The 23932-nt window shown below is 46.5% G+C and overlaps 1 protein-coding gene across 2 annotated transcripts in view; it reads right to left on the bottom strand.

Annotated features, from left to right (window-relative positions):
- The window catches only part of MAP6 (microtubule associated protein 6), a 55977-nt gene that overhangs the window by 5153 nt on the left and 26892 nt on the right, over positions 1-23932 (bottom strand). For both annotated transcript variants that reach the window (XM_018571237.1, XM_018571238.1), the window contains exon 2: positions 11094-11307. In XM_018571237.1, the coding sequence (XP_018426739.1) occupies positions 11094-11307 (214 nt within the window). The remainder of the gene's footprint in view (positions 1-11093; positions 11308-23932) is intronic.

Genomic DNA, 23932 nt, shown 5'->3' with positions numbered 1-23932 from the left:
CGGCCACACAATGCCATTGGTTGATAGAATACCGGTAGATCCACGGCCGCCGCTGTCCTAGCAATCAACCGGGCTCAGCCACACAAAGTCATCCGTTGATAGCATGCTGGGGAATCCAAGGCAGCCATTGTCCTAGCAATTAACCAGGCTCGGCCGCACAGCATCATTGGTTGATAGGATGCCGGCGGATACAAGGCAGCCACCACCATAGCAATCAGCCAGGCTTGGCCACATGCCATTGGTTAATAGGAAGCTGGCCGATCCAAGGCAGCCGCCATCCTAGCAATCAACCAGGGTTGATCACACAATGTCCTTGGTCGATAGGATGCCGATGGATCCAAGGCAGCCACCATCCTAGCAATCAACCACGGCTGATCACACAACGTCCTTGTTTGATAGGATGCTGATGGATCCAAGGCAGCCACCGTGCTAGCAATCAACCAGGCTTGGCCACACAACATCATTGGTTGATAGGATGCCAGTGAATACAAGGCAGCCATTGCCTTAGCAATTAACCATGCTCAGAAACAAAATGTCATTGGTTAATAGAATGGCGGTGGATCCAAGGCATTTAGCGGCCTAACAATCAATGCAGCTCAGACACGCAGCGTCCTTGAGACCTGTGTCCAAGGCAGGCTTGGTGACAAATTCATGTACATGTTTCTGACATGAACATGTCACCGTCACCGACATTTATCCTATTGCGGCGCAAACACTCTTCTAAAGAGTTCCTGCACCACTATGTATTACTTCTAGGGTTTGTGCTATCTTGTGCCCATCTTATCTATGTTGGAAAGTTTGAAGGTGTGCCCTCATATTACATGGCTATTGATAAAAAGGAGATTCTACAGATATTGAATAACCAGACTAATCTGTATAGACATGCTTTGTGATGGGGGCAGGGGTGGGCAACTCCGGCCCTCCAGCTGTGCTTTAACTATAACCCCAACATGCCTCTGCCTTTGGGAGTCATACCTATAACTGTCAGTCTTGCAAAGCCTCATGGGACTTGTAGTTCCACATCAGCTGAAGTGCAGGAGTTGCCCATCCCCGGGATAGGGTGCCGATTCAATTTAAGCCACTGTGCTGTTTAGCACACAGGTGCACTTGCCACATATACTGAATACCCAAAAGTCAGAATCAGCCAGCTGAGCCCAAGGCATAGAATATGATGGAAAAGCACCAATTCATAAAAATATGTACTTATTAATATTTCTAGAAATGCACTTGAGCAATATGACTGGTAATATCACCCGCAAGGTTTCAGGGTTCATGAAGACTGTGCAGTTGTGAAACTGGAGCACACCCATCGAATATGTTATCTGCCAAAACAGGATACAGGTGCCGTTCCTTCAAACAAGACTGCGGACAGGAATTGTGTCTTACCAGCTTTATGCTGTATGTGGCTGTGGTACGGCCTGCAGGTGTTAAAGGGCAACTCCAGCCAATCAGGGTAGGTGAATTTATTAAATATTGCAGCTTACCAATTCTTAGATGTGGTGTCTGCATTTGTTTTCTTTTTTTATGCATTTTTCTCTTTATTTTCACCTGGTGATCCGGCCAGTAACACACTTCTTGTCTTCAATTGGATTAGTCAGTGAATTCTGTGTCAATCTGTGAGTCCATCTAACACCACCCTCCCCACAAAGTGACAAAACTGCTGTCCAAGGGTGGCTCCATTGCTCCTCCATAGAGTGGAGCCCCAGCAGCATTGTCGCCCTGTGGGGAGGGGGGTGTTAGATGGACTTGACTAACAAATTAAATCTGAACTCCATATAACACTTTTTAAGTCAAAATGAATAAAAGTTGAGCATTGTAACTCCCCTGTCAGTGTTTAATGGTTTGGCCCAACCCTCTACCTGACACTTTTGCTGGACAGCTTGGCCCGGTAAAGGAAGTTGAATAATAACAGACTTACTGGCTGGAAATCAGGAGAAAATAAGAGAAAAAAAAATAAAAAAAATAAAAAGAAATAAAATGCAGCCACCACATCGAAGGACTGGTAAGCTGCAATATATTTAAGCAGAACTCCGGGCACAAATTTCTATTAATTATGGGGTTGCCCCACTGCAAGTGTTAAGTGCTCGTTTTTGTCTAAGATAACAAAAAGTTAAACTCACCTAAACCTCGGAGACCGGTCCCTTACACCTTGCTCCCCCTACGCTGCAGTGGTCTGAGATCCTTGAGTAATCACATTCTATACACCGTGTATAGGACGTGAGAATCCCGAGGGACATACCACCACTGCAGAGCAGGAGAGAGATGCGAGACAAAAATGAGCACTTAACCCTTGTAGTGCGGGGATAATCTGTCTATGTGTGCCCAGAGTTCTGCTTTAAATGTTTGCTTTTGGGTTTAGATACACTTTCATTTTTACCTATGTGCCTCTGATCCTTCAGATCCCAGCACACAAGCATGCTCTGTGCTCTACAGTGCCTGGGGTTCTCCATACACCAATCGCCCATAACATTATAACCAGTGGTGTCCAGAGGCTGAGTGACACCCCGGCGTGACATCATCGCACATGCGCGTGACATTGCCACGCTTGTGTGCGATGACATCATGGCACATGCGCGGTCATCTTATTGACACCTGGCGGCGGCCATCTTGGTGTGGGCGCAGGCAGAGAGAGGAGGGGATGTTCACCTGGCGGGGATGAGGTATGCTGCCAGGTCCACTCGTCTCTCCTGACACTGTCGGGCTCTCGGTCCATGACCGAGTGCCTGACTTTTCATAGGTTGTTACACCAAAATGACTGTCAGTTGGTGGCACCCTGGTGGGGCCGCAACCCCCCGCACACCCCTTGTGACGCCACTGATTATAACCACTGACAGTCGAGTGGAGTGAAAAACATTGATTATCTGGTTACAATAACACCTGGAAGTGGGGGGGGGGGGACGCGTGGAGGGGGGTGGATATATTATAATGACACCTGGAAGTGTGGGGTGATATATTACAATGGCACCTGGAAGTTGGGGGGATATATTACAATGGCAGCTCAAAACTGCAGCTCTCGTGGGATGTTCCCGGTCTGCAGTGGTCAGGACCAACCAAAAGTGGTCCAAGGAGGGAAAACCAGTGAACCGGCAACAGGGCCATGGCTCATTGATGCATGTGGGGAGCGAAGAAAGGCATACCTTCTGAGGTCTATTGGAGACCATGCCTGGACGGGTCAGGGCTGTTTTGGCAGCAAAAGGGGGACCTACTCAATATTGGGCAGGTGGTCAGAATGTTATGGCTGATCGGTGTAAATTTCTATGGAGTCAATAGTTTAAGTTTCAGTGGCGGTGGAGCAGAGCACAGAGGAAGCACATGTGCCAGGACTCAAGATAAAGATCTCTAAACTGAAGACCTGGAAGTTGGTGAAATTCACCTCATCGCAGCTTGTAATTATGTCCATTGGATCCTGTAAGCCATGTTGAACGTTTAAACTCACAGCTCTTTGGGTGCCTAGATCCTTGTGGTGCTCAAAGCACAGAATTACAGGCAGGAGCGTCAGACCAACAACAGATGAAAGAGTCCAAGAACATTTTTACATTTTAATTGTTGGTCAATAGCTCATATAAAAACCTCCAACACGTTTCGGGGGCAAAACCACTCCCCCTTCATTAGGGCTACAAGACAATATAAAACAGTGATAATGATGAAAAAAATGAATCTTACAGGGTTATTCACATGAAGGGTGAAGAGTTTGGAGAAGGCCGGAGAAGTGAACAATCTAGGACAACATAGCTGATCTGGAACAATTCTCCAATTCAGCTCACTTTCCAGTTCAGCTATGTTGTCCTAGATAGTTCCCTTCTCCAATCCCTTCACCCTTTAGTGAACAACCCTGTAAATATGCAGATACACTGAGTGGCCAGTTTATTATGACCACCTGACGTTTGTAGGCAAATGAGCTATAATTTGGCGCTGAAGTTGCTAGAGGGCCAGACCATTATAAATAGGGAAGCAGGTTGTTTACCACGACAGTAGAAGTGATTTGTTTCTGAAGATACGGGGAAACAACACGATTTAACAGCCTTTGAACGTGGGGTGATTGTTGGCGCTCGGAGCCATGGAGCGAGTATCAGCAAAACAGCAGAATTCGTTAAATGTTCAAGAGCAGCTGTTGTTTAAAGACTGGACTGTCAGCCGAAAATCTGGGTCTGAACGTGCGAATTGTGGCCGTCAGCGACTAGTCAATGTTAGGGCAGAACGGGGGAGGGGCAAGACTGGTACAAGACAACAGAAGGGCAACAGTGCCGTGTCAGATTCCTCACATCGCCTTTCAACATCTCGTGGAGTCACGAGGCGGCCCAACGAAGTACTGATGGGGTGGTCATAATAATCTGGCCACTCAGTGTATATCAGTATATACCACAAATTATAAAGCACCACATAATAACAACACAATAATTGCACGAACCTCAATTGATATATAAAATCAAAAACCAGATGTGGGAAAAAAAGTGATATCATAAATGCAAAAAAATCATTAATAAATCAAGCTGCTGAAATAAAATTAATAGGCACCTGGAATAAACATTTGAAAGCACTAAGAGAATAAAAACTGGCAAACTAGAAAAAATACCACAATGCATACTGGAAGATTCTGGTGCTGCCAGTGTTCCACACAAGTTTTTTTGGCAATAGAAAAAAATTATGAAGACTTCCCCATGTGCCCTAAACCCTAACCTTAATCTAATCCTTATTGTGACTTTAAAGCCTTGGTTCTCAACTGGTGGGTTGTGACCCAAAAGTGGGATGCAACCCCTTGTTCAGAGTCCCCGCGTGCCTTCCACTTTTATAGGTGAGAGGCTCCTCAGCCTCCCCCTAGCGCAGCACTGTCAGTTCTTGTGCCAAGCAGCCATTCAAAATATGCTGCCCGGCGCCGAGTGTCAGCTTGACGTAGGGTGGGCTCCATCCATACGTGCATTGCTTACAGCTCCCTCGCGTGTCCTGTAGAGGTGCCTGGACCGGAGTGACGTCACATTCTGGCTCTCGGCACCTCTACAGGGTGTGCAAGGGAGCTGTACAAGCAATGCACATATGGATGGAGCTCCGTCACAGTACAGCAGCCCACACTGGACCCCAGGCTGAAGAAGAGGGAGAAGGTAGGAAGAATGGGTGGATCTTAAAAAAAGAACAACATTTTTTGGGGGGAGTGTGTATGTGTGTGTGTGAGATTGTGTCTGTGGTTGTGTGTTTTTGAGGGCCCATTCACACTAGTACAGTGCGTTAATCGCACAGTCCCGTGCAATTAATGCACTGTACTTTGCAATCGCACCTACCACGCATTTTGGTGTGAGAAGTGCATTGCCATTCATTTGAATGGCACCCCAAATGCACCTCCCACCCACAGTTCTATTGCCCGGATTCGAACGCGCAGTATCGCAATGCCGTGCGTTCCATTGCAGTGGCGGGACCCTCACCCACCCTCAGTCCGGATGTGGCTCTCCAGAGTCCAGGATACTTACCAGCTTGAGGACCTAACCACCTTGCTGAAAAATACTGAAGCTCGATTTAATGCCACCTGCTCAGAGCCCCACCTCACATCCACAGGAAGGTTCGACTGGGATTCTTCCCCACGGGCATCCCTGACGGTGCTTGAGGATGTGATTGCCCTCGGATCGCTCGGGGGGATGTGGGCCCATAGAAAAACATGGACCCCGATGGCTGCGTCGGACCCGGCCGGGACCCGATCTCTCTTTTCTCCTTTCCAATTCTTTCCTTCTATTACCTTTCCTTTGACCATGAGACACAGCTTTTCCTCGAGAACAGTACTCAGTCGCGGAGATTTATTGTACAGGAATGTAATACTGCGTTAGACTGTTGATGAACCAACTATTGTACTGAGCTGATTTACCACTATCCAGATATGACTTTATAAGTCGAGTTATGTAAATGTGATACGGTGTAGTCTGTTTTATTATAAGGTCTGTAGACTTTGTACACTTACTCTGTGATCACCTACAGTGTTTTGTGACGTTTTTTCAGTCAATAAAGAATTAAAAATAAATAAATCTAAAAGTACTAAGATTTAAATAAAATATATATATTTTATTATTATATAACATTTAATTATTTATAAAACAAAAAGTCTCCACTAGGCCGCAAGTCCATATCCATATAGGAAACGAAATCATTTGATTACAATGTAACAGCAAGAAGTGTAAATAGGAGGCCAGGGGCCAGCAGAGTCAGCTTGAGTATTTCTCTAAGAAGAGACCCTCTTTAACCCTTACCTACCCTCCCAGGCCTCCCTCATTGGTGCAGAACTCTACCAGTGCCATACTAAACACTACGCTAAGAACATGGCAATGAAAGCAACTGTTCTGCTACAAGGCACCTTTTATTACCATTATTAGGGAACAAAAAACCTCTTTGCTGCCTCTCACGCTCTTTTTATTCTTTTACTAAGAGATTGACTTTCCCATTCCATGGTCTAAGCTCTGCCCAACCCCCATCTAGCTATTCAGCGAGAGTACTCCTATTGCCACCATGGTTTAGGGGAGAGGGAACTGGAAACTGAACTCCGGCCTTCCCTTCAGTCTTGCACAGTTGTACCGGCTCCTCTCCTGGACTGAAAATGCTTCCTCTGATTTCACTGCACACTGTGAGCTTCTCACCATGTGCATTAGAAGCTGCAGCAAGTCACATAGAGCCCAACTCATTTGCTGGTTGGAGGACATCCAGCGTCATCTAGGCTTTTCCACCTTACCCTGGCTGTCCCTGGCCCGCCCCTTTCATTCATTGAATTTCAGTTCTTTTAATCATGGAGGCTCAGCATAGAGTTGCCACCTTTTCTTCATGCGAAACCCGAACACTCTAGCGACACACAGAATTTTGGGGGAGAATGAGTCGTGGCTTATTCATATGTAAATATCACAGTTGAGGCTATTTCCAGTGGGGGCCCCTATCTTAATTTTGGTTGCCCCTGTCTGCCTGACATCTTGTGTCCGGGTTCCTGTTGCCATGAAGCCTGCCTGGACACAGCATTCAAAACCCAGACTGTCCGGGTGAATCCTGGACATGTGGCAACCCTAGCTCAGCATCACATGTGGATGTTATCCGGGCTGGTCTGCATGCAAATACAGCCTGCTTAGACTCCCCCCCCCCATCAAGGCATTTTTATATTTGCATAACTCTGCTTGCTCTTAGACCGGTCCTTCCAGCCTCGCTCCCCCTCCGATGCAGCGTTCTAAGGATCCTCGAGTCATCACGTTCTATACACTGTGTATTGGACGTGAGGACACCGAGGGACATACCATCACTGTAGCGGAGGAGGCAGCAGGCTGGAGGCAGGGACAGACATCGAGCTTGTAGGATCAGGTGAGTATAACTTTTTTTTATTTTAGTCCCTAGACAAAAATGAGCCGTTAACCCTTGCAGTGCGGAGGGTAGCCCCACCGGAGCTAACAAAGCCCGGAGTTCTGCTTTAAAGAACCTTATTAAAAGTATATTTATATAATAATAACATTATCATCATTATTATATTACACAGGATTTATATAGCGCCAACAGTTTGCGCAGCGCTTTACAATATAAGGAAGACATTACAATCACAATACAATTCAAGACAAGATCGTAAGGAGGGCCCTGTCCCTGAGGGCATCATCATTTTTATTATTATTATTTTTGTAGTAGAAATGCTTTATGACCTAAATAAGAGCTGTTATAGGAAAATGGATAAAAAATAAATAAATAAAATAATGAATGCCATCATCCCCTATAATCCTTATTTTTCAGTTTATTTTAACAAATGAGCCCAAACACATTTCACATTCTTCCTGCATTGACTTGTGTGCAGCGCTCAGCATTTGGTCACATGACATCTCAGAGCTGCAAAGCAAGTCAGTCCTGGAAGGCATCCGTCTGCCAGGGGCTGTGACAGCAGGTCTGTGCAGAGAGCAGATAGATACGTGATGCCCAGCAGGCGTCACTGACAGCAGATCTCGCACTGATTGATGTCTGATTGGGGGATTTTCTACACTGAAGGTCATCAGATCCTCATATATGATTTAGAATGCATCCAAGCCCACCTCTCTTCTGATGGGCAGGTTGTTGCCTAAAATGATTGGGATTGTCTGTATTATATCCTTGTATCCTGAATAATAATCCAGTCGGGCAAGGAGGAGGCCGAGACCCGGAAGTGCCAGTTCGGCGGCGAAGGAGGCCGGGTGCCCGCAGCACCCGTGGTCCAGCGGTGAAGGAGGCCATGTCCAGCAGCGGGCGGCAGATGCAAGTAAGAGGATCACACTATGGTAAAGGGACTCTGCAGAGCCCAGCATAGATTCTATGGTGGTGGGCTCTGCAGGGTCTATGGTGGGCTCCGCAGGGTCTCAGGGGGGCTGTGCAGGGTCTGTGGCGGGCTCTGCAAGGTATCAGGTGGGCTGTGCAGGGTCTGTGGCGGGCTCTGCAGGGTCTATGGTGGGCTCCGCAGGGTCTCAGGGGGGCTGTGCAGGATTGGTGAGTCTCCGGGGGACGGCGCTGGAAATAGAGCGAGTTAAGCAGCTGGAGCTGAATTTTTTATTTTTAGCCACTGCCATGGGCCGATCCTTTGGATCTTTTGCCCAAGCTGGAGTTAGGTTTCATGCCTGCTCAGAACAGGAGGCAGGGTCACTTTATCCAAATATTCTGCACAAGGTCACCTACATTGGTAATGATGAGCTCCGTCCCGTCCCATGATGTAAACATCTGATTTTCTTACCCCACACTGTGGTTAAGCAGCTAATAATAGTGGTGTGGCGGCTTCTGCTGACAAGTCCCATTTACACTCTTTAGATTTAATTACACCTTCCCGTGGAATTTGCGCAGAACATCTTTTCCTGTTTCTATATTATTTCTATTCTTTGTTCATTTTTCTGCAGCGATCAAATAATTGACCATTCCCATTTAAATATTTCATATTTTATTTTATCCAGCTAGCAATCAGAGCCTCTAGACTTCTTTTTTTTTCAAGTTAACCAGACTAATCCTAACTACATTGCTTTTAAAAAAAACAAAAACCTTCAAGTTTAAATTAAGCATACAGCGCTCCGTGAGTGAATACATGCAGTAGAGAACTAGGTCTGCAATAGTTAGAATATCCTTGCAATGTATATAGCTAATCATGAGACAAGAATTTTAAAGGAGAACTATGGGGTTAGGGCTTTTCCCCATAGTTCTCCTAAGGGTAACGGGAGGACACAAACTAGCGTCCGCCCGTCACCCAAAGCTCAGTATATAGCGAGCTACAGCTCACGGTATACTGAGACGCCGCAGCCGGGACGGATCCCGACAATTCTGTCCGGATCCACCCAGGTGCGTGAGTGACACCTGGCTCTGCCTATCTAGAGGCAGAGCCAGCTGTACCCGCCCCCTCCCCCGCCCGTTCCGCCAGTCAGCGCTGGATGATAGGACTGGGTTGGGGGGGGAATCCCTGCAGGGAGCCGTGAGTGACAGTCACGGCTCTCTGCAGGTATAGATTGAGAAGTGAGCGAGCGACTCTATGTGTTCGCTCACTTCCCGATCTACTGAGCCGACCTGTGACAGTTTCATTGTCACAGGTCAGCTCAGATTATGAGGCTGAGTGAAAATCACTCACCTCATAATTCTCCTTTAACTCAACAGGTCTTCTAGGATTGGAGGAGAATGTAACTCGCTCCATGTGACAGCTGTGGTGCTTAGTTATTGGCCCAGTGATGTCACATGTAGGCGCTAAGATCCATAGCTTTGGCTAGGGCTTGCACAGGGCACTCTTTTATTACTCCTGTGCCTGAACAAAGCTGCAGGTGGAAGCAAAATGAAAGTTAGTATATGCTGGTAGGTAAGGAGGCATGAAAGGGACACTGTCCCTTTACCCATTCAACTCTACCCCCAGCATTGTATATTCACCCTTCCATGCTTCCTTGCTGCCTCCCCACTCCATCAGAGCTCTGGCTCTGTTGCTCTTTTGGGGTGTCCAGATATGGAGGCGCATGTGACCAGTGGCGTAACAACCTAAAATGTCTGCCCCGGGCGCCCATAACTCTGGTTACGCCACTGCATGTGACCTCCCCCATGTGACAGTGTTTAGGCCTAAGTGGCCAATCGTCAGGCCCAAACACTGCCACCTGGAAGGGGACAATGTTGTCATATGAAGCTCCAACAAAATACAATACTAAAGCTTACTCAAGATTAGGCAGGGAGTTGGTGAGGGAGCATGGATGGGTAAGTACACCTTGCATGGTTAGGTAAGTATGCCTGGCAGGAGGCACCGTCACTCTCCACTGTATAAGCAGGTGACAGTGCCGCTTTAAGTGGAACCTGTTGCTTTCCTTGCATGGGCAATCTTTATTATTCTTGAATTTCCAAAAATAATAAAGTTTGCCTTTTAAAATGAAGCCGTATGGCATAGCAGCATGGATGAGTCTTCATCCCATAGGTAATTTTGAGGGTGTGCCCCTATACTACACTTAACCAGCAGACGGTGCTGCAAGCAAAACCTGTACTTTGGAAATCAATGTTTAGAGAAAAACCGGGAACTCTGTGACCTGTGGCCTTTTATTGTTACATTCAGACAAAACATTATGACCACCCACCTAATATTGAGTAGGTCCCCCTTTTGCCAACAAAGCAGCCCTGACCCATCAAGGCATGGACTCCACAAGACCTCTGAAGGGTATCTTGCACCAAGCTGTCATTAGCAGATCCTTTAAAGAAGAACCCTGGGCATATTACATATTTACCTTTGCAGTGGGGCTACCTCTCCACTGCAAGAGTTAAGTGCTCGTGGGTATATATGTAAATTCTGTGAGCATCCAGTGGTTTGCATCTAATATCAAGTACACCTACCTGTATTGGCACTATGGAACAGAATTTTTCCAGCCTCTCATGCCTGGGACCATGAAAACTAGTCTGAGCCTCATATTATCTATGTAAGGTCCCTTCGCCCCCAACCATCCACATATTGCCAGTGGAGACCTTCAGGAGGAGAAGACTACCATGATTATCCAACTTCCCTTGGGTTCCAACACAGGTCACACCTCTTGGTACCACTGCCTTACTCTTCCCAATACTAAACATACTGTCATTGTGTGAATAAATGTTCATAAAACATATAATGACACCAGTCGTAAGAAACATCTCACCTTTGTTGATTCCTTTTGGGGCTCACTGTATAGGCTTCGTATCCTCCTACGCTCAGTCAGCTTGTTGTCACCGGCTACGGGCTGGTTGCACTCCCCTTTGAACATGGCCGTGTAGCTGGACTCTGGGGCCACCCTCTCCTCTGGAGGCTTGTACTGGTACTTGGCCTTGATTGATTTCACAGGCTTCACGTCTGTCCAGGCTCTGAACTCATTTCTGTTAAGAGAAGACAAGAGGAAGATTTAAAATTATGTTGCTATCTCCGCACATAACTCTGCCCAGGGCTTGCCAACTAGTTGTCTCCAGTTGAGGGTACTGTTAGTGCTCCAGCATACAAAGACCTTTTAGACCAGGGGTCTCAAAGTACCGGCCCGCGAGTCGGTACTATGTGGCCCGCAGCCAGCTGACGAGTCACAGACCGCGTGCCCGACTTGCCAGAGCAGCTACACGGTCTGCATCTCTGTCGGATGCAGACCGCAGAGCTGCTTCTGTTCTGAGCTCTGCCCGAATGATGGATGATTAGTATGTATTATTATGTGTGCGGGGGGGGGGAATGGGGGGGAGTGTATTATTATGTGTGCGGGGGGATTGGAATGGGGGGGTCCTCTATATTTCAGGTGCGATTGGGGATTCCTGTGTCACAAACTTGCGTTTTCCTGCAGCAGGAATCCCTAATCTGGCGTTTACATGCAGCAACTGTCACCCATTCAAGTTAATGTAATTAACTTGATTTAATAAGTTAATATGTGATATGATTACGTGCATTTACAAAAACAATCACTATCCCTCAATACACAATTGTGTATTGAGGGATAGTGATTAATTCCTAACTGCATGTAATCCTTTCACATATCATTACATGCGGTGTGCAGGCGTTTACATGCAGCAGCTGTCACCCAATCATTAACTCGAATGGGTGACAGTTGCCGCTTGTAACATATGCATACATTAAAACTGGTACCGTATATAGTAGCGCCCCCACGGGACTACAAAATTTGTCCAGTGCCCCCCGACTAAATTGAGTTTGAGACCCCCCTGCTTTAGACAATTGTGAGCTTCTAACCTTCTGGCGACAGTCTGGGAAGGCCTTTTTCAGTTGAGCATGATTGTGCCCCCTGTGCACAAAGCCAACTCTATAAGGATTTGGTATTACAAGAGTGGTGAGGAACTTGCTACAGCCCCTTGCTTCCAACAGAATCACATAAAGGCAGAAAGGGAATTTAGAAAAATACATCCCTACATTAGTAACAGAGCTAAGTTAGGCAGACGATAACAAACTGATTATGTGTAAAAAAAAGTATAACATTGTATATAACTGATTATAAGTGTGCTAGGCTTGATATGATATTGATTTTTAAAACAAAGGTGCAGTTGCCCTTTAAATGTTCACCTTTTTTTTAATCAGCTGTCTACTATACATGTGTCTTCAACAGGAAAAGGCTTTAATTAACATTTATTCTGAGCCCACAGGTCAATGGATGTGAAACACATACGAGATGGTGGCTGCTAATGTTGGGGCCCATGTGAACTCTGGCACAACAAGGGGAACTGATAAGTAGTGACAAAATGGAGTCTGAATACAATGGAGACTCAACAAAAAAGGAAGGTGTGTAGAGCAGTGGTAGGCAACCTCTGCATTCCAGCTTTGGTAAAAATGACCAATCCCATAATCAGGGCAGGATTCCCCACAAGGCCACAAAGGCCATGGCCTCGGGGCAGCAGGGAGTAGAGGGGCAGCACAGCTTCTCAGACTATGAAATAGATTCCACCAAATCTCCATCACCTCCGTGGTGATTAAAGATCTCAACACCGCAGCTACAGCACTGTCAGCGAGAGGGGCTCCCAACCTCCACTCACCGCTCCAATGCTGCACAGAAACATCAGCATCGCCCACATGCAGCGTCAAAGCACCCAATCACCGCAGAGGTCATGGATGGGCAAAGTCTGGCCCTCCAGCTGTGGTGCAACTACATGTCCCATGAGGCATTGCAAGACTCTGACAGCCACAGGGATTGCTCTCAGAAGCCGATACATGATGGCATTTGTAGTTTCATCATAGCTGGAGGGCCAGAGTTTGCACACCCCTGGCGTAGGTGATTAAGATTCAATGGGATCCTGTTGGAACTTCTTGCACAGCCTCACAGAGAAACACAAGCACACAGTCTGATATGCATGCTGCACATGGCTTGACAAACAGGAAGGAAGCCACAGCTTTTATTTTCTACCGTATTCAATACAACAGAGTATATACCATATATAACAGAACTTATAAACACTGCCATCTAGTGACCGAAATTGTATACTGCAGTAGTTGATGCAATAGATACAATAATGTGTATTCTAGCAGATCCACCCTACACACTGACAAGCTGTCAGTAAGCAAGTGGCTGCCTATCAAATTAATCCATGTGTATCACTTGCAGCTCGGCGGCGATTAAAGGCCTCAACGCCACATGCAAAAGATGCTGATGCCTCCATGTAGCACCATACCAAGGAGCAGTGGGGTGGCACGGTCGGACAAAAGCCTCCATACCCGTGGTGACAAGATCCCCAACCAAGGCAGGTTTGTCGGGAAGGGGGGCGCATTGAGGAACCTGGCCTTGGGGCAGCAGAGAGAGTAAATCCGGCTCTGCCCATAATGCCTATGACTCTGGAAGTCATACCTTCAGTCTTGCAATGCCTTGCAATGGAGTCTGGCAATGCAATGCAGAGGTTGCCTACCGCTGGTGTAGAGCTTAGAGCTCAACATCTGGAAATTGATGTCTTCCGAAGCTCACATTATCTATTTGTGAGGGATCATAGTGACATGTGCCTGATTGCTGTAGATAACTTGACATGCACAATGTTATCTCACATAGCCAGGACTCTTTCCTTGTATCTGTTCCAGAGTAATGGCTTCCAGCTGAAGATTGTGTATATAAACCTACATAAGCTAATGTCCCTTTTATTACAATTCAATATAATATAATATGAACTAATGCATTTCTTTAATCTCAGTACATCATATACAGACTTTACTCTGGACTTCTGATGTCCCTCATTTAAAGATAACCTGTCATGATAGAAATTAGCCATTGCAGTCATGCTGGCATTTAGGCTTTAATCCTTTCTTAGTCACTGGCCTGGAACTAGCAGGCTTGGTGCCTTTCCTCTGACACTCATCTGCATGCCTATTCTGGGTGTTATCTGTCAGAAGTAGAAAAGTGTGGAATGTCCCATTGCACACGAGACCGGAATCCCAGTAAATGTATTTCAGTGGGTGCTGAAATGACCTGCGGATGGCGCCGCGTACATTATGGTCTATAAGAATTATTCATCAGCACACCAGAGGTCCACTTTATCATTCCCCCTACATTCCATGGCAGACAAACATGGTATCGCATGCAACCTTTCAGAACCATTCAACGGTTCCTTCTTCAGGCAAAACAGAATGACGAGTGATGTCACTCTATTTTGCCTGATGAAGGAACGTTGAATGGTTCTGAAAGGTTGCATGTGATACCATGTTTGTCTGATGGCAAATAAAGACGGAACTATAAAGTGGACCTCTGGTGTGCAGGTGACTAATTCTTATATATCTATCAGAAGTAGAACACCAGCATTTTTAGAACATAGTCACCAATGGCAATCTCCATATTTGGGTATATTTAGGGCTCAGTATTACAGGGTGAATGGTGCTGGAACTAATAACATCAGCCTTGATACGTTAACCAGTTCTTAGGATGTTTCTTGGGCTATACCACCAACCAGAAGTGGCCCTTGGATGAGAACTTGATGAAGAAGAAGGAGATCAGTTATGGTAAAGCCAGTGGCGTAACAATCGCCATAGCGACCCAGGCGGTCGCCATGGGGCCCGGGGAACAGGGGGGCCTGGCCAGATACTGTGCGGGCCGCCTGTGTCTCTATGGCATCTCATGCTGGTGGCTTTCACTGGCATCTGTGAGAAGAATGCGCTGCTGCTCAGATCACTGACAGTGATCTGTGCAGCAGCGCGTTCTTCTCACAGCCGCTGCGGAGTCAATGAGAGCCAGCAGCGACGTTGGAGCAGGCTGGACCCGGCAGTGGAGGAGGAGGCGGGCCGGTGGTCAACAGCAGAGGAGGAGGTGGGGCCCGGTGACGGAGAAGGAGGCTGGCCCGGTGACAGAGGAGGCGGGGCCCATCAGCGATCGTGCAGGAAGAGGAGGTGGACAGGTAAGGGGTGTGATCAGCCCACCTGAGGGTGACCCTGCGGAGCCCACCATAGAAAGTCTATGCTGGGCTCTGCAGGGTCACCCTCAGGTGAGCTGCGTGGAATCTCAAGTGGGCTCTGCAAGGGACATAACTAGAAGTCACAGGGCCCCTTTCAACATTTTGCTATGGGGCCCTGTGATTTCTAGTTAAGCCCCTGGGTAAAACCCTTCTTTATTTGATGATAACCAATCCATTTTGGGGTTGCTCAGATTCCGGATCCTCGGGGGCTTTGAAAAGGCTACTTTCTAATGTTATTGTTGTAGTTCATGCCAGATAGTCAGTGCAAGCTCAAAGAAACTAAGTTGAGTGTGTGGACAGCAGAAGCGGTGGCTGATGTTTCTAATGTCGACGTGAGATAGTGTTTGCCTGATATGGAGAACCAGGTTCTGCTGGAGGAATCATTCGCTGAACAAGTAACACAACATGAGTCAATGCCGTCCATCCTCCCCTCTCTCCACTGACACAAATGTGTATGGTCAGCAGAACCTATGGCTCTGGTATCTTGGTAGAACAGCTCAAATTTTATATCCGAGCCTTCAATATGTTTCCGAGACTGTTTCAATTATAACGTACCCGAAATCCTTTGTAGCGTTAATTCCTCCTATTCTATTCCTTACAAAAATGTACCGCGGACAGGCTTACACGGAGACAGAGCGGGATTAATAATTTATGAAGTGCTAATCCTGACATTTATCCTTCCTTAATATTGGCTCCATGGGTTAGTATTGAATGTATTACACGCTAATACCATGAATAATTCTTCACTTCTCTTCCCCAGTTTATGATAATCGGTAACATTTCACCACAATGTTTCACTTTTTTCCCCCCAAGCTGGCCGTGCTTTTATTGGCTAAGAGACTAACCCTTTCATGACCAGAAGACCTTGATGCCTAGATGGCCCAGACCAAATTTAGACCTTTACACTCAAAAATCTAATTCTACCAATGCATGCCTCTATGTATGATGATTAATAATAACATAGACATGTCGGGTGTAAAATGCTGTGATTGTGAAATACTTACACTTGCAGAGCATTCACTTCCTGCTTCGAAAGGGCAAAATGACTTCAGTTTAGCATAGCAGTGCACACTGGGATTGCCTTGTCATCAGCAGAGCATTGCTGGGAAATCTCATCTGTAATCTCACGAGATCTCAGGGAAAGGCATTTTCCTCCCTTGAGATGATGTGCATGGTCACATGTCCTAGTCACCTGTCTAGTCACATGTGCCAGAAATCCAGGGAGTAAAAAGAGCTGGTAATCAGCCCTCAGTAAAAATGGCCACTGTCAGAAGACTGGGGAAGAAAAGAGAAATAAGGAATGCAAACAATAAAAAGCCGGCAATTATCTAGAAGTATGTGTTTGTAGATTGTCATTACTAAACATTTCTAAAGGTGTGTCTGTTGTGATTATAAAGATATGGGTAAATGTGTATGTAACAATGCACACAGTAGATGTCTCTACTAATGTTTTAATAATTAATCTGTACAGATTAGTTTTATTATAGGCTGAAAAATGGTAAAAAAGAATTACATTACATTGAAAAAATATTATTTCTAGACAGTCATCAGCAGACTTTTTCTTCTGACGTCCTTTTTCCTCTTTCTCCCTCCCTTTCCCTTCCCTTTGCACCCCCTTTTTCCCCATCTCTCTCCCTGTTCTTGTTGCTTTCTATGTGCCATCATTCACTACTCTCTTCTCTGCTTTCCTATTCTAGTCTATCTAATTTCTGGGCCCCATTGGTTTTCGGATGTACTTCTCCGGACTTATACATGTTGTCCCTGGTAAGATGTCCCCTCTTACTCATGTAATGTCCTTTGTGCTTCAAAAAAGAGCTATGTTCTTCTGGAGTGGATGGAGGGTCGCTCCCCTTGGGAAAAGATCTTTTGTGTTATACATAGATATGTACACACACACACACACACACATTATTATTTTTTCCTGTTAAAGCTGATCCTGACCCTGTCAGATCCTGAGCCTTCCTATTGGTACTAACAATAGGTGGGACCATGTGGATCCGCTCCGGCTGCGGCGTCTCAGTATACCGCGAGCTATAGCTTGCGGTATACTGAGCTTAGGGTAACGGGAGGACGCTAGTTTGTGTCCTCCCGTTACCCTAAGGAGAACTATGGGAAAAAACACTGACCCCATAGTTCTCCTTTAACAGGACAAGTCCAGACTCGCCTATAATTTTGGCTGCTACTAATGTACAGGACATGCTGCAAAACCACTCAAGATTTGACAGAAAAATGGAGATTATACAGAGGTCTTGTGCAGTGGTGTCCCTAGCCTTTTTGCCGCTTGAGGCTGGGGGGGATTGGTGGCGGGGCAGTGAGAACACCGGGTGAGGGGGGTACAATCAGAGCAGCAGGAGACTCTTAGCAACCTGGGATGCTCTGGCTGGCGTCCTGCCAAGCTCCTGGCTACCAGTGATGGCAGGATCTGGGCAGGCTGCCGACCAGAGCATTCCAGGCTGCCAAGAGCTGGGTGGGGAGATGTGTATGACCCTTCCACATCCTTCCACCCTGCTGTTAGCAACCTGGGATGCTCTGGTAGGAAAGGGGTGGCATTGTGTAACATTGCGGCCATTATACAACAAACATGCCACTCCATGTGACCCAAAGAGATGCCGCCTGACTGCAATGCCCGACCAGCTAAGGACCAAGATGGACTGGTCATGTGGCACCAGTGCAAAAATGGCATCAATGGGCATTCAACAACAGCCATGAATGCCAAACGCGTAGGGCACAACCAACGCTCACTTTATAGTGAAACCTTCTATATCTATCTATCACCAGCAGAAAAGGTGTCTCAATGCAGAAAATGGTCTTTGCGCTAGGACACAGAGCTGACAGCATACAAGAAATCTGCCCTCTTAATACAGCAGAGGTCGGGGACACTCATATCAACCTAATACCTCTCACAAAGTCAGGGTCAGGGGTTGTAAAACTAATTTTGTTCTCAGCCTCTGGACTGTGAAAGGTCTCTATACACATCAATCACGGGTGATTTCCTACCGGCAGCTAGGTCAATGTACCAAAGAACGACTCGGAAAAATGTCATTATTAACTTTGTTAAAAGAAATACAGAAAATAATCGGCTTTGTTTTCCCTCTTCTCCAAACTCTCACAGGAGAAGAGTAAGTAAATATTGTCCTCATACAAGATGTATGTGTGTTCCTATTGAACCTTGGTGAGCTTTGTGTATTTCTTCCAGATCTGTGCAGAAATCCAGTGTGACACTTGGAGCTTCCTGTAATAAAGACCGCTCACTGCTGCTCTCTCTCCTTGTGCAAGGTGACTGATCTTGTCTCTATTCCCGCTTGTATTAAAGACCGGTCACTGCTGCTCTCTCTCTCTCTGTGCAGGGTGACTGGTCTTTCCTCCGCCCCTTCTGTAATAAAGACCACTCAGTGCCGCTCTCTCTCCTTGTGCAGGGTGACTGGTCTCGTCTCCGCCCCCTCCTGTAGTTTACTGTAGTGGGTGGGGCCTGCTGGGTCCCTCCCACAGCTCTGCTCTCTGCACAGGCTATTTACTGTGATGACGTCACTGCTATTTCTGCAATGTAATGTCTGGGTTTCCAAATGCATTTGGTGCACACAATGTGGATATATACCCTATGTGGCTATTGAAGAATATATGTAAAATGTGGTGCATTGGTGTGAAATGAAGAAATAGAACATAAGTCCTTGTCTGTAGGTTTGGACTGTGTTGGGCCATGCTGCCCAGCGCAAACCGACGGGGCCGGTGTGATTGAACCCTTAAGTTTACCTTCAGCCTTCAGTTTTGAGAAGCATGGGGGAGGCAGGTATTATTTGGGTCCTGTTGGGGAGCTGTCCCCTTTGCTTCCTGTAACTGTGACAAAGGGGCTTACGTATAAATGTTCCACCCAGCCATTAGCGCAGCATTACCCTCAGTAGAGAAGAAGAGCATAGGAGTTCCTGTGCTCATCGGCGCCATCTAGTGGCAGCAATGATGTGAAAACAGCATGTGCATGGCTTTACGCTGGGCAGGGGTTTATACATGAGACCCAAATTGTCACTTGGAAGTAGAAAAAAAGAGAAGAGAGGATTTTTTTTTTTTCATTGTGCACACTGAACCACATTTCATTAGAGTTTTCCTTTCCCCGGATCAACGCTGTTCTTTTGTTTATTAATTGGATTTGATAAGGTGTCTCTTCTTTCAACCCAAATATACACTATATTGCCAAATGTATTGGGACGCCAGCCTTTATACGCACATGAACTTCAACCTCCCTGGCGGTATGATTATTCAGGATTTTAGCATGCCAAAGCGGTACATTGTTTTTCATGGCAATTTGCTTTATATTGTAGGCCTGTAATTCTTAGTAAATTTTAGGAATAACTCACCTAAATCTGTCCAAAACAAGAGTCCAGTAGACATCCCGGGTAAGATAAAGTTTGAAACACATAAATCATAAATATAATAAATAATTGTAAAAAATTATAATATAAAAAAAATGTTCCAGTAAATGGGAATTCTGGGGGCGCTGCCTGATCCGTACCACAGTCAATAGAGTACAGTAAAAGTGTCAGGCAGGGCGCTGGACAAAGCTCTAGGGACAAAATTGAAGTGAAATAGTTTGATAAATATATGTAATTATAGCCAATTACATTGTATTCTGTGTAAATGTTATGTTTGCACTTTTGAATGTCCCGCCGGCTCCGCCCCCGCTGTGACGCCCGAAAACGAAACTGAAAGTCGAATGCCGGGATCGGCCGGGCGCACGCTGCAGAGGACACCGCGGGTTTGCAGGGACAAGGTAAGTGACACTTTTGCACAATCCCGAGTGTGGCTCGGGGTTACCGCTCTTGGTACTGAAAATGAACCCCGAGCCAGACTCGGGAATACCGCCAGGGAGGTTAATGGCATCCCAGTCTTAGTCCGTAGGGTTCAATATTGAGTTGTCCCGCCCTTTGCAGCTATAACAATATCAACTTCGCCGGGTGGCTGTCCCCTCCTCTCTCTGCTGGCGTCCATCACCAAGATGGACGCCATGCGTGGAGGCGTCTCGACAGGGTGACACTCGGTTACCGCTCCGGGTGTCACCCAGCCTCGGGACGCCCCTGGGAGTGTGCCTATGGGAATGTTGGACCATTTGTGAGGTCAGGTACTGATGTTGGAGGAGAAGGTCGGCCTCGCAGTCTCCGCTCTAATTCATCCCAAAGGTGTTCTATCGGGTTGAGGTCAGGACTTTCTTGTCTTTATGTACCTTGCTTTGTGCACTGGTGCGCAGTCATGATGGAACACATGACACAACGCAGTCAGGCAAGTACCGTTCTCCTCAGACACGTCCATCGGATTGCCAGGCAGAGCAGCGTGATTCGTCACTCCAGAGAACACGTCTCCACTTCTCTAGAGTCCAGTGGCGGTGTGCTTTACACCACGGCATTACACTTGGTGATGTAAGGCTTGGGTGAAGCTGCTCGGCCATGGAAACCCATTCCATGAAGCTCTCTACGCACTGTTGTTGTGCCAATCTGAAGGTCACACAAAGTTTGGAGGTCTGTAGCTATTGACTCTGCAGACAGTTGGAGACTTCTACACACTGTGCGCTTCCTCATGCGCTGGCCCTGCTCTGTCATGTTATGTGGCCTACCACTTCGTGGCTGAGTTGCTGTTGTTCCCAGTTGCTTCCACTTTGTTATAATACCATTAACAGGTGACCGCAGAATATTTAGTAGCCAGGAAATGTCACGGATGGACTTATTGCACAGGTGACAACCTATCACGGCACCACGCTTGTAGTCACTGAGCCTCTTAGAGCGACCCATTCTTTCACAAATGTTTGTAGAAGCGTCTGCATGTCGAGGTGCGTGATCATATACACCTGTGGCCATGGAGGTGATTGGAACACCTGAATCACATGATTTGAAGGAGTGTCCCAATACTTTTGGCAATATAGTGTATTTATATTGTGCAAAAAATTATTTGTGAATAAAATTTTACAAACAAAATGGTTAAAAAAAAAATCCCTAATACAATGCACACATATTATACACTGGTGATCTGTGTACTAGAAACACAGTTTCTGGCAAATAACACATGGCAATAAAAATTCTTCCTACAAAATCCTAATCACGCAGCTTGAATGAATTCTGTGTATATATTCTGTGGCTTGAAAGGCACGGAAGCCGCTGGATGACCCCCACAGCCAGGGAACGAGCATTTTCGGCAATAGGGATGCCCTGAATGTCCCTGAGGCCCTGGTATGATGAACGCGTTCCACGAATGCGGCTGGGAAAGGCAGATCGCTGTGCGGAGCAGCTGGGTGTAAAATGACTGCGGCAATCACTTACAGTTATCAGGTTCAATTTCTCCTCGTTGCTTATGCGGCGCGGTGAGCCCCGGGGATGGTGAATCAGCCGGCACAAATATTAACCTCTGCCATCATGGAAAGGATCACTCACCATCTTTGAAGCTGAACGCCAGACACACAGCGAAATAGACAGATCATATACATAGATGGGAGGCTTTTTATTTCTGTCCATCCAGTCCTGAGATTTACACAGCTCTGCTCTCATGACAGGAGACTTGATTTTTCTTATATACAGGTCATGTCTCTCCCCCACACACCCCTCAGTCTGTGCCTGGACAGTGAAAGGACAATCTGCAGACTGATTAGCTCATCTCTCTTCACTTTGCTCTCTACGTCTATCAACATGTTAGCACATGAGCACTGCAGCACAGTTGATTGGCTTTTTGAGCTACCCCTCCCTTCCAGTCTCTGACCATCTCCTGTAGCATTCCCATAATCTCTGACCTTCCCCTGTAGCATTCCCATATTCTCTTACCATCTCCTGTAACAAATCCGCAGTCTCTGACCCTCTCCTGTAGCATGCCCATAGACTACGACCATTGTTCCAGCCGCGATTGGGGCGCCATTAACTGCAACCACATTTTCCCTTTTTTTTATGCCTTCAGAAAACGCACATTTTTGTGCGCGTTTGCCGAACACCTAGGTGTGAACTGGGACTAAACTTTTACTGCCAATGACATAAAGCTTCCATTGATAGCAGCAGGGCCCCCGTAGCAATTCCTGTTCACACCTAGGCGTTCTGTGAACATGCGTCAAATGTGCACAAAAATGCGTGTTGATGAGCGTTTGCTGAAGGCCACAAAATGTGTAATGCGCTCGCTGTGCGCAAGCGCACACTGCCCGTTCAGCATTGCGGTCATCGCAAGCGGGGCGGGCTTGCGATCATCGCAAGTACGATCTGCCTGTCCAAGTTAAGCAGATCGTACGTTTTTTTAAATTACCTTACAACCATCGCAAGACAAAAGTCTTGTGATGGTTGTAAGGCGTGTGCCCAGCATTAGACAGGAACCAATTAACCTTCCAGCATGTCATTGGAGTGGGGGGGGGGCGGGAGGAAACCAGAGTACCTGGAGGAAGGAAACGCACACAAGCAAACTCCTTGCAAATAGTGTCCTGACTGGGATCCAAACCAGGAACCTCTATTGTTGCAAGGCAGAAGGGCTAACCACTAATCATCACCAGCCAAGGATGCCAACGTGTGTGGTTGCCGGGTGTCACTCGGTAAGTACGTCATTGTGTTACGCGTGACGTCATCACGCAGTGTCACCTGTTGGAAACCGCACCCAGGGCCATTGCTGCCACTAGGCAAAAGTAGCTGGTCTTGCTTAGGGTGCAAAATAGTCTAGCATCGGCCCCGACCGCACCCCCCTTGTGACGCCACTGGGCTTACCCATCCCTCCTGGGTGTCCAGAACGGCCACGACAGGTGTCAGGACTGATTGCTCCTCTCCTCTGTGTAAAACGAAACCGGAGGTGACAAGATTTACACATCACTTCCGGTTTCAGCGCTGTCATTCGCCGGCCGCTGTGGCCCGGAATGCAGCTGGACAAAATTTTAAATTAAATTTAAAATATAGATAAGTACATTTATAAAAAATAACGGTGGAACCATTATTATATTCTGGAAGACAAAATGGCAACTGCTTCTGATACACAGTGATTCAGTGGTTAGGAGTTACAATTAAAATCCCCAGCTTAGGGAGAGAGGAATGAATTATTAAATATTAACCTTGTGCACAGGGAGGGGGGAAGGTGAGGTTTTATGTCTGGAGAGGGTATTCTCTTCAGCTTTTCCTTTCACTGTATGAGAATGGACTCCGAGCAATTTATCACTTACATCAGTCCCGTCATCTATACCGAGCTGTCACCCAGAACAAGGAGCCTGAAGAGTGGGCGGAGCTTAGCCAGCAATTATGTCAATCACCATTGATGGGATGCTAATTATATAGCAAGAATTACCCAAGCGGAAAGGGGACTGATGGATTTGTTTTTCTTTGGTCTCATTAGGGTGGCTTTAGAAATAACTAGTCAATGCCTGCGCTGGGGTTTATTACATACAGGCCTCCACTTCATTGTATAAAGAGGAACTGCAGTCTATACATGCAAGTGTGTAAATATTCTTCTCAATGTAGGCTTGTTTGTATGTGTAGTGTGTAGTTATACTGTATATGTACAGGAGGCAAACATATTTGTTCATTACATATGCAGGCTCTACTACCCACATGCTAGTGCTGTACAGTAGCTGAGCTGTCAATATATATATATATATATATAC

The sequence above is a fragment of the Nanorana parkeri genome, unplaced genomic scaffold (assembly GCF_000935625.1).
Source record: "Nanorana parkeri isolate BGI_ZX_2015 unplaced genomic scaffold, ASM93562v1 scaffold1708, whole genome shotgun sequence".
In the NCBI taxonomy this organism is placed as follows: Eukaryota; Metazoa; Chordata; class Amphibia; order Anura; family Dicroglossidae; genus Nanorana; species Nanorana parkeri.
Note: the sequence above shows the minus strand (reverse complement) of the source record. Positions and strands in the feature narration are given on the sequence as shown.